This window comes from Chelonia mydas, chromosome 8 (assembly GCF_015237465.2).
Source record: "Chelonia mydas isolate rCheMyd1 chromosome 8, rCheMyd1.pri.v2, whole genome shotgun sequence".
Taxonomy (NCBI): Eukaryota; Metazoa; Chordata; order Testudines; family Cheloniidae; genus Chelonia; species Chelonia mydas.
Window position 1 is genome coordinate 65,225,689 of NC_057854.1, and position 12,197 is coordinate 65,237,885.

The 12,197-nt window shown below is 43.4% G+C and overlaps 1 protein-coding gene across 2 annotated transcripts in view; it reads right to left on the minus strand.

The window, feature by feature from the left end:
- STXBP3 (syntaxin binding protein 3) overlaps positions 1–12,192 on the minus strand; it is a 46,137-nt gene extending 33,945 nt beyond the window's left edge. The window contains exons 1-2 of one of the 2 annotated variants that reach the window (XM_007055224.4): positions 11,991–12,192; positions 593–642 (exon numbers count right to left, since the gene is read on the minus strand). In XM_007055224.4, the coding sequence (XP_007055286.2) occupies positions 593–642; positions 11,991–12,054 (114 nt within the window). In that variant the 5' untranslated portion in view covers positions 12,055–12,192. The remainder of the gene's footprint in view (positions 1–592; positions 643–11,990) is intronic. The other variant, XM_037906412.2, reaches the window with a different exon arrangement.
- Between the last annotated feature and the right edge of the window lie 5 nt (positions 12,193–12,197).

A 12,197-nucleotide genomic window follows, 5' to 3' on the forward strand; every position in this document is an offset into this window, starting at 1 on the left:
TACACTGCAATTAAAAACCAATGTCTGGCCTGTGCCAACTGACTTAGACTCATAGGGCTTAGGCTAAGGAGTTGCTGAATTGTGGTGTAGATGTTCGGGCTCAGGCTGGATACCAGGCTCTAGGACCCTGATAGGTGGGAAGGTCTCAGAGCTCGAGCTGCAGTCCAAGCCCAAACTTCTGCACCACAATTAAACAGCCCCTTACCCTGAGCCCAAGTGAGCTGGCACAGGCCAGCTGGGGGTTTTTAACTGCAGCATAAGCATACTATATAAAGCCAACACACCATTCCCACCATTGGAAATCAATCAATGGAAAGTTACAGAGACATGAGTGAGGCTGTTGTGTCTTTCAGGAAAATAGAGTAAGACAAGACCTGAATTTCTAAAGTTTAAAAACCAACAGAATCACCTTTCAGGTCTTTTTTTACATCACTAGGAAACCAGAAGACATATCCATTTGTCCATCTACTATGGGTCATTTAATGAAAGTGTTGCGAAGAAATTTCAAGCAAGCTAAGAAATAGTGTACTTAATGAAACAGAATATGCATTAAGTAATTCTAAAGTGTAACAAAAAGCAAAATGAAATATACCTTCCATTCTTCTTCCTTCCTACAATCATCAAATACTGATAATTTTAGCTCTGTAAAAAAACCAAAAACAAAAAAAAAAACAACACTTGTCGATTAAAAGACATACAAGAACAAACACCATAACTACTTATTCAGTTACAGTTACATTTATGGAGATGTCAAAAAGCACAAGATGTAATATTCTGCTAGGTGAGTCTCCAGAAGTATCATTTTTGCAACTAGTCCTTTGCTCTATTTTACAAAAAGCAGTGCAAAACTTGAAGCTGTAGTTTTCACTTAAACTAATTAGTTTCAAAATTTACAGATCCATATAATCTGTCCAAATGGATTACCTTGATCCTGCAAACAGAGCCTAGCTGCAAGGGATATACGGAACAAATATGCCTTGATTGATTAATAACTACTGATTCCTTCTGGCCCTTAAAAATTGGAAAAGCTATCCACCACTGTTTATCCCAAAATAAGATCCACCCAGGAAGACAATAAGAAAATGGTTAACATCATGTGAGACACTTTGTCTAAGGACCCACAGTCAAAGTCCGGAATTCTAATTAAAATTATTAAATGAGAATATTGTTACATCTAGGCAAGAATCTCTCAATCTGCATATGGATAAAACCTCTTTCTCCTTCCCAACCTACCTAAAAAGAACTCCAAGTTACCATGTAAGGGTGATATGCTGCCTTCTTATGCAAAGAGACCCATTGCACATTATGAGTGGATCAACAAACGGTTGGGGAAGATGCACGCCAAGCAAATTAGAAATGTTGCTGTAAGACTGAAGGTCAAATTGAACAAAAATAACTGTTACACCAAGAAATCCAAGCAAAATGTTCACCCCAACCTATATATTGTTTTCTTTGTAACTCAAATATACTGTAAATAATCTGTCTTTCACCCCATACCAGAACCTGCCAATTTGTTTGCCTTGTGAGTCAGATCTACATCCTTCTATATGTGGAAAATGTCTCTTGTTCTATGGCAAGTCCAATACAATGTAAACTGCTGTATGGAATATGTCCTCCAAATTTAAAAGATTAAGGATTTTGTTGGTTTTCATTGTAAATAACTGTTGCACTCCAGAAGTAATAGGAATTGTCTGACACAAGGAAAAAAATATAAAAAAATATAAACCAGCATATAACTTAGGATATTAAGAGAAATTGCTTAAAGGAGAGGATCCTAGTTGATAGCAGGAGCGAATAATGAAATACAATCCTTGAAACAAATCGAACTTAAAAAACCTCCGATAAGGAAAGGATTAAAGAAATTAGTTATATACCATCACCATCTATTGGATACTGATGAAAGGAACAAAAACTGAAAGAGCTAAAATCTAAGCACTCACTTGGCATATGTCCAATGGGAATAAGAGGGTGGCCCCTTCCTACAAGTCCTGAAACTAGGTATATAAACTGAAGTCACCACATGCTCATGAGAATTGACTGAACCCAACAAGCTGAAGAATCCTGAGCGTGACAGACACCTGGACCAACCGTGTGGAAAGGACTCTCCCCAATCCCAAAGTTAAGAGGATAAGAAGTATTCAAAGATTATATTACATAATAGAAGGGGAAATACAAATAACCAGGTTATCTTGCCGAGTCTCCACTCTCTAGTGAGACCTCAAGTAACCATATTTTAGATTTTAACTCCTTTATTAATCCAAGCAAATTGGCCTGAAAAAACTGTTTTAAGCAACTGCTTTTAATATTCTAAATTTCTCCTTTTGAGACCGATCCATTCAAACTGTACTAACTACACTCTTCAAAGTGCCTTAAAAACAAGTGCCACCCTGGAAGTGTGATAATTGCGTTAGGCACTAAAGTATTGAGAATGGATTATCATAGAATATCAGGGTTGGAAGGGACCTCAGGAGGTCATCTAGTCCAATCCCCTGCTTAAAGGAGGACCAATCCCCAATTTTTGCCCGAGATCCCTAAATGGCCCCCTCAAGGATTGAGTTCACAACCCTGGGTTTAGCAGACCAATGCTCAAACCACTGAGCTATCCCTCCCCCCGAGTAAATGTAATAGTAAATCTTAGTAATGTCCATTATTCTTTGACTGCTAAGCCTCAACTCTAGTCTATGAGCATTGCTTGCACAATTTTATAGTATGTGTTTAATACACACAACTGGTTGTATCTACATTTGAGTAGTTAACTGTTGATATATTAAATGTTGTTCTGGTAAAATAATTGCTGGCTGGTTAAGAATAAGCAAGTGTCCTGATTTGAGAAATACTGTTCAAGTTAAAAGTTGATTTTAAAACAACCCAGTATTAGAACTAGTAAGCTAACAGTCTCTGGACACAATAAATAAGGGGGTCGGCCTACTGGATTCTATTATATACTGGCAAATGTAGTTTGTTAGTCCTTAGCTTTAAAATCTAACTGGCACTCTGGTAAATTCATAAATCCACCCTCTTGCACGTTTACATAGCACAACAGGATCCAGTCTGGTAGTGCCACCACTTTATAAATGCTAAATGAAGTCTGACTAAACTATTCTGTTCTCTATTTCAGTCACATAAATATCCACTATGTTTAAAACCACTAAGATGCGTGTCAGACCATTTATTCAAAAGAAAACAAAAAGCAAGAAAAAAAAATCAGAGTTGTCTGAAAACATGAACCAACATCTCAACCCACATTACCACAGAAGTACTGCAAAATGCATGGTAAAGTTTCAGGATAGTAGGAGGGCATGCAGCTCAGAGGCCATCCATTTAGTGTTTGTACATATACCATGCCTGCTAGATCCAACAACCCAATGTCTGCCATGATTACATGGCTGTATAATTTGTCCCCACCCCAACTATTTTTCTTCTTTTCACTAAGACAGAAATCTGTAAGTAGTACAGGAGTAAAGCTCCCCCCTTGCATCCCTTAAGGACGCCAGATGCTGCCTCCTCCTTACCCAGGCCTCTGTCTATTTTCATTGTGTGAATTTTTTAGAATTTCACTGAAATTGAAATGATTTTGTCACACAACTCAGCTCTGCCGCACTGCATAATTTAGCTCTTACTGTACTGCACAGTTAGATCACTCAATGTCATGTTTACAGTTGTTTCAGAGGGGACATAACCTGGCATGTTGTGTTCATGCTATTAATGAACATAACTAAAGAGTTTAGAAAAACTCAACTTCTCTACTTATATAATCCCTAAAGCCCTTTATCATTCCTTGCTATCACCTTCTGGGTTGTTTCCAATTCTAATAATTCAACATCCCTCCCATACTACACAATCCAAAGTTGTGCATAATGCTCCAGGTGTGATCTCCTTACACTTTTGTACAGAACCACAGTGATCCCTGTGGATTTGTTCTCTTATTAATGTGTCAATATCCATTTCATCCCTGTATTTGTTGCCAGAAACATAACTACTAGTTAAGTTTGTTAGCTATTAGCATAAGAGGAGACCTTCCCTGGTCAGCACCTAGCACACTAACATATTGTTGTATCAGACCAATCATTTTTATAACACTATACTATTACCATATATTCTTCTAGATCTCAGTTTCAGAAGATCAGATGGGAATTCCTGAAGTGCAATGAAACCTGAAAGAATTCTATTTTCATTCTTGAGAATGTGCAGCCCAGTGATCTAATTTTAAATTAGATCTTGCATTGTATAAAGACCACATTGTAAAAATACTTATTCCTGGCAAATGTTTGCTACTATCACCTCAATTTTCAATGAAATATTTTAGTTTCTTGCCCAAAAACTAGAACAAAATGTTTAAAGTAAATGTTAAATCCACTTGCTAGCTCACATCCTAAATCTCATCTACCTATTATTGGTATTAGTTGGCATTCCCACTCAAGACATCTGAGCAATTCTTCCAAATCATCGACAGATCATGTGAACATCACCCCTGTGGCACTCTAGCTGTCACATCCCCTGATCCTGGATCTGTAACTATTCACCAAATTCACTGGCTTAGCTTGCCAAGGCAGTTGAGTATTTCACCATGAATTGTTCTAAAAGCCTTCTGGTCTTTCTAGTTATCTATATTAGGCATTTCAAATGCACCTATCATCATAGTATCTAGGCACCAATTATAAATGCAATCATGTCCAGTATTGCACCCTTGTCCACACTGCTTTCCTGAACGCTTTTCAATTTTTTTTTTTTAATTAGGTAGCACCTAGTGTGTTTGTCCTAACTGCTCTCCTTCTAATCGCCCCATATACACCTCTACCCCGATACAACGCTGTCCTCGGGAGCCAAAAAAATCTTACCGTGTTATAGGTGAAACTGCATTATATCGAACTTGCTTTGGCCTCAAGCATTTTCGTTATTAACGCAGCCCCGCCTCCAGAGCGCTGCTTTACCATGTTGTATGTGAACCCGTGTTATATTGGGTCATGTTATATCAGGGTAGAGGCTTATGTTCAAATAAATGTTCTTTTAGGACATTTTTCTCTCCTACAACCCGATTCTGTGAAATAATCAAGAGGACCCACACACACACACCCCTCTGGCAGAATGGTGTCAGTGATATAAACAACTTTTTCATTCAAACCAAAAATGCACTTTCAATTTCTCAAAAAAAAAAATAAATTTTTTTTTAAAAATTAATTTTCAGATTTGGTTCAAGCCAAACTGATTTTTCCTCTTTTTTTTTTTTTTTACTGCTGTAAGTGAACTAAGTCAGTTATCTGCCCAGTTCTACTCCTTATATCTAAAGAAGCATTATTTCTACAATGCCATTTCACATACTTCATTTTTACAAGTTCAATATGCAAAACCATTCAGTGTGAACTCCACTTCCACCTACATCTTTAATCTGATTATGCTCTCTCTTGCTCCGACAATGATGCCACCTTCACACCCGCCCCCATCTTCATATCCTCGGCTCATCCTGAGGTTTTCATCCATACTATCCCTATGCTTAGAACACCCTACTACCAGCATGCCAGATTCCCCCTCACTTTCTTCACTCGGACACCTCCTAAAAATCCATTTTCTTCTAGAAGAACCCATATCATTGAAAAGACCAATCAATTCCACTTAATGTGAGAGAAAGGAAAGTAGTGAAGGAGAAGCAATCCTAAGGATTAGATTATAAGAAATCCAAATATTAAGCACATAATCCCATCTACATATACAAAATGATGGGAGTCTAAATTAGCTGTTACCACTCAAGAAAGATCTTGGGGTCATTGTGGATAGTTCTTTGAAAACATAGGTGCAGCAGTAGTCAAACACACTAACAATGTTAGGAACCATTAGGAAAGGGATAGATAAGATAAATAAATGTGTCATTATATAAAGCCATTGTGCACGCACACCTTGAATACTGCATGCAGTTCTGGTGGTGCCATCTTAAGAAAAAAAAACTGGAAAAGATACATACAGAAAAGGGAACCAAAAACAGTGTGTGTATGGAATAGCTTCCAGATGAGGAGAGATTAAGAAGACTAGGACTGTTCAGTTTACAAAAGAGAGGACTAAAGGGAGGGTGGGGGAGGACATAATAGAGGCTAACATCATGAACGTTGTGGAGAAAGTGAATAGGGAAGTGTTCTTCACCCCTTCACATAATAACAAACAGAGACACCCCTTGAGACGCCCCCCCACAATGAAATTAATAGGTAGCAGGTTTCAAACAAACATAAGGAAGTACTTTTTCGCACAACACACTGTCAACCTATGGAACTTGTTGCCAGGGGATGCTATGAAGGCCAAAAGTATAACTGGTTAAAAAAAAGGAATTAGATAAATTCATGGGGGATAGTCCATCAAGAGCTGTTAGCCAAGATGTTCAGGTATGCAATCCCATGCTCTGGTATCTCTAAATCTCAGACTGCCATGAACTAGGACTAGATGACAAGGGATGGGTCACTTGTTAAAGTGCCCTATTCTGTCATTCCCTCTGAAACATCTAGCACCAATCACTGTCGGACAGTATACTGGGCTAGATAGACCACTGGTCTGACTCAGTATGGCCATTCTTGTCTTACATAAATAGAAACAGACAGCAATACCATTAAGTGGCATGCATAACTTAAGTCAAATCTCAAAGTTGTTCTTGCAACCCTCACCCTTCCTTCCGTTGTCCCCATACACAGTTACCCTCACTTGCGGTTTCATGTATATGACTAAAAACTCCTCAGACCCAGGTCTTATTTGTAAGATTTATTACATTAAATTAACTTAATTGTAATGTTAATTGCCTCACTGCTGTATAAACAGCAAATAATTTTAAGAACTTAGCTAGATATACATATAAGGTATATATAGCACTTCTTGTTTACCCCCATATCGAGAGCCAAAATGACTCAGGCTATGCCTACATTACAGAGTTTTGTCGACAAAAGTTATGCCACTTTAAACCGCTGTTGCATGTCTACACTATACTTGTGTCGGCAGAGTGCATCCACACTAGCAGCTCTTGCATCAACACAGAGATCAGTGCACTGTGGGTATCTATCCCACTATGCAAGTGGCTGCAGGGTACTTAGGGAAGGGTTTGCAATGCCTCATGGGGGAGGTACAGCGTCACATGATGCAGGTTTCTCAACCCCATCATTCCATGGGCATCCTCATAGATTGTCTGCTGCTTTTCAACTGAGGTGGGGAGCGGGAGGGGACACTGTGTGACAGGACATGTGTGTTGGGGAAGAGCAAGTGTGTTGGCATGCGGTCTCTAAGTCCAGACAGCTTCCTGACAAACCTATCCTGAGGCAGGGGGACATCATCACCCTCACAGCAGTCTCTCCCCCTTCCTCTCCCCCACAGCAGAAGCCTGCTCTGCCTGCCTATGGTTCTACGATTCCTTCTGAGTTCTCCCACAGCCTCCTCAGCTGACAGGAGCAGCATCCTCAGCAGCTCTGTGAGCTCTCTACATGGAGGAATGTCAAAACAGCACAGCAGTTGTGACAGATTTATGTTACCAATATGCCTGAGGCATCAGGTGATCAGGCTGAGGCCACAGGATTTTTAGGGGAGATGAAGAGCACACTAAGTGTCTGAATTTTAAAGCTTTATTGATAAAATAACAAAACAGCAGAGAGCGCTCGGGGTTCCCCACATCACTCAGAGGAAGGAAGAAAGCGTTAGTGCCCCAACCCTAACCCACTTTCATACTCACACCCGCACTACCTAAGGCTGGCCAAGCCTCAGTGTAATGTAAGAAGAAGAGGGGGAGGAGTGGATGGGAGTTCTTGTCCCGTGCACGGGTCGTTCAGGGTCCGCTGTTGATCTCCAACTTGCTTCGGCTCTCAGAAGGGTTTTTAAGTCCTGGGTTCTTTTGGGGGCGTTTCGTTCAGCGACCTCTTTTCCCCGTGCTCTTTGTACCAGTCCAAACTGGGTCTCTGTGGCCTACTCAGCTTTCCCAAAACACACCGGCTCCAGGGACACCAAACTTTGTCCCCCCCCGGCTGGCCTTTGCCATCTTATTCCTTTTTGCAATCTCTGTAGTCCTGCTCAGCTTAGTTCTCCTTTTTTCACAGCTGGCCAGGGTTGGTTAAGATATGAATACAGCTACAGACTTCTCATCAGGCTCCGTGACCTTGGACTGGGGCCAGCATCTTATCTTCGGACTGAGCTAGCTGAAGTATTGAGTTAACCCATTCTCTGCTCTCTTCCTCCCACCCTCTTTGGCTTTTCACAGCCTGCAAAGGAATCTTCCACTCCACACTCTCACCTTTGACCCTTCCCAAAATGCCTTGCGAAGCTTTCAACAGCATTAGCAATATACAATGCTGATCTGCCTCTCCCAGGGGATCCCCTGAGGGAGGGGGCCATTGGTGTGTGACACAGTCCCCACAGCACAACACAGCAGTTCCACCCCCCACCAGCAGTCTGCCTGCCATGGTGTTCCTAGAGCAAGGGAGAACAGAAAGATTCCACTGTAACGATTTGCCGGAGCAGAAGGCATGCTCAGCTGTCTGAATTTCCCAGAGCTTTGAAAGAGGAAGGGCATATGCCTGTAGGGCAGCCCAGTTCAAAACAGTGAGCAGAGCAGTCACAGCAGGTATTGTGCGATACCAGAGGAAGCCAGTTATGTCGACATAACGAATGGCAGCATCTGCACTGATGCTTTGTGGCTTTAACTACGCAGCAAAAAGCTTTATGCCTCTTGTTGAGGTGGTTCTATTTTGCCAGTAAAAGAGCAGGGTTTTACTGCCAAAAAGTAGCTTAATAGCAGGTCTAGGCAAACTTTTTGGTCTGATGGCCTCATCTGGATATGGAAATTGTATGGCGGGCCATGAATACTCACAAAATTGGGGGTTGGGGTGTTGGAGGGGGTGAGACCTCCGGCTGGGGGTGTTGGCTCTGGGGATGAGGGGTTTGGGGTGCAGGAGGGTGCTCCAGGCTGGGACTGAGGGGTTCGTAGGGTGGGAGGGGGAATCAGGGCTGCAGCAAGAGGTTGAGGCATGGGAGGAGGTCAGGGGTGCACGCTCCAAGTGGCGCTTACCTCAGGCAGCTTCCAGAAGTAGTGGCATGTCCCCCCTCCAGCTCCTGCGCGGAGGTGCGGTGTCAGCCAGGCAGCTCTGCGCACTGCCCCATCCGCAGGCACTGCCCCTGCAGCTCCCATTGGTCACGGTTCCCGGCCAATGGGAGCTGCAAAGCAACCACTTGGGGCAGGGGCAGCATGCGGAGCCCACGGGCTGCCCCATGCCTAGGAGCTGGAGGAAGACATACCGCTACTTCTAGGAGCCACTGCAGGCACGGAGCAGGGCAAGCCCCCTACCCCGCTCCCCGGCTGGAGTGCCAGAGCGGGCCAAGCCCCCCAACCCTGCTCCCCAGTGGGAGCTCAAGGGCCAGATTAAAAGGTCTGACAGGCCAGACATGGCCCGTAGTTTGCCCACCCCTGCTTTGTAGTCTGTACAGCTCCCCATTTTTGTCAGCGAAAGGCAACTTTTGCAAACAAAACTGAGTAGCGTAGAGAAGGCCTCAGTGAGAAAACTGTACGTTGGGAGAGAGCACATGTTGGAGAATTTACTATAAAGTCCTGCAGATAGTTAACTGTAAAGAAGCTCAGGTTCCCCTTTTCCTTAAAAAAAAAGGTGTTGTACTTTTTCCCCGGAGGGGGAAAGAGTGTTGCCCCTGGATCATTGTCAGGGCTCCATTTTTTTTATACCAACCTGTAACTACTACATGTCTGATAAATATGAAGCTCCCACTACTACACTTCTCTGGAATGGTGGAACTCTTCCTCACTACCCAATTCTAATACTTCCTGCCTGTTACGGGAAGGAAGGGAAGAAAGTCCTTCTGACAGCTTCAAAGCCTTATTTTTCTGTTTGGGGGTCCTCCAATACCCTCTCCATCTCCCACACAAGACAGATTTTCTGATATTTTACCTTTCCACTAGCACTCTGGCTCCTGAAGGGGACATATCTACTATATACAGCCTCATTTTCTCAGGGTGGGAAGAGTCCTTTGCTTGGACAGCAACAGTACCACCTGCCTCTACTGCTGCTCAGAATGACAGAGGATTTTTGCTATTTTCACTGATACTCAGAGGACTCAGAATAGCAGCAGAAGTGTTCAGTCTCTTGATATTTTAACTTTTTTGCTGCTTTGGAAAATCTACAGGGAGCACTGAAGAAAGATTCAGGAATGCCACACTACATGGGTATATATAGGTACGGTTACTTTCACAACCGTACAGGCTAGAAACTCAGCTGCCATCTTGCAATACCAAAGGAAAGTTTACATTCGGCAGAAATGGCTTAATTCCCTTGCATTTTCCAGGAAAACTTTCCAGTCACCAGTGAAGAAAAAACAAGTAACTCTTTCAAGTTCTGGATGACAGACTAAATTTTCAATCTCTACATACTTCTGTGATAGCAACTCTCCCAGTGCTGCCAAATTTGACAATAACCATTGGTAATAAATGCTTTGTCCCCCTCATTTTATTCACATTTTCTGAAATGCACATCCATTTGTACGATCATATACAGCAAAATCTTTAGCTGCTAAAAATTTTTTTAATAAATTTTCTGATTGGACTTCTACTTTCCCAAATACATTGTGTTACTAATATCAAGTTGCCAGAAGACAAATGTTCACTACACCCATATGAAAAGTAGTACAAGGTGTTTTAAACAGCAATTTTCTGACAAAAGTAAGTGTGCTAAGAACACTACACTTCTGCTCACATATGCAGTTAATAATAAACAGTGCTAACTCTATGTTCCTTGTGGTAATTTAACAACAATTAAAAATAAAATGAAATACTCTGTAATTAACATTTGAGAATAAGCAAAAAATGAGTCTGTGGAAATCCTTGAAGAGCAACATTTACTTGAATATGTTCAGTGAAAATTGACGATTATCTTGAAATATGATGCAAATCCCCTTTCAGGGACCTTGGCTCCATACTATAAAAACTGCTGCATTTGACAGTGGGTGTCCTCTGTCCAGAGCTTGGCAACCTCCCATTTCCCTCAAAACCCACTGAAGAAGATGACTGTTCAGCTAGAGTGCACAGTGCCAACTAACTTCAACATTTGTCATTATCACATTTTTCCTGCAATGGGTACTCCACTTGATGAGCCCTGTCAACACCATGACAACTGTTGTCACCACTGATCATAGGGGGGAGATTAGAAACTGCTGTGCTTTGAACAGTGTCAATGCTGCAGTTTTTGTAACAGAAGTATTCCCTTATAACGTTCCCATGAAAAATAATGATCAAGACAAAGGTTAAACTAATTAAATTGGTGCAAACTGGAGCATAGACAAAAACTTAAGAATGAAGACCTATTGTCAGCGTAATAAGTCAGTGCTACTTCCCAGCAGCTGTAGCACTTCTGTAAGGGCGTAAGTTATAATGAGACCAACAGGATTTCCCAGGCCAGTGAAGACAGGACCCCATGGAGCAAAAACACATTTTTCAACATCAGTCTATACTGCGCTTCCGCAACACATTTCTAACAGGCCCCGTGCCTTCACTGACCGGGGACCCTTCCCGGCGCTCACGAACAAGCGCGCGGCTCCGCGGCAGGCCGTTACACAGCCTCCAAATCACTAGGCAGAGGCAGCAGCTCAGGGCCGGTGCAGCCGGCGGCTGTCTCCCATTCAGTGAGGCACGGTCCATGCCGCCGCAGCAACCAGCCCTTGACCCTGCCGCTCCGCACCCTCTCGGCGGCGCCCAGCAGGCCGCGGGCTCCGGGACCGCAGAGGCGGAACGCAGTGACCCACCGGGCTGGGGGACACACGGAGGAAGGCCCCTAAAGCAGCGAGGGCAGGACCGCAGCCCGGGCTCCCCTCACTGGGGCAGCCAGGCGCGGCGCAGCCGCAAGGCAGCTGCTGGTGCCCCAGGGTCGGGACTCGCTAACTCGGCGCCGGAGCCGTGTCAGCCTTTCCCTAGGGAGAGGGAGGGAGCAGCGGGGGCCCGTAGGGACGGGAAGGGAACATGGGTGCCCCGGACTTACTCTGCCACACCAGGCTCCTGAGGCCCCGCTCCCCGAACACGGCCCCCACCGCTGCAGGCGCCATCTTGCCCCCAAACTCCACCTCCCCCTGACGTCACTTCTACGCAATCCGCATCCCGTTTACGCTTCATCTATGCCATCCTATCCCCCTCGAAGTCCGCCCCGTGATCCGCCGAAGCCGCGCTTTTGTCTGAGAGCCACGCCCCT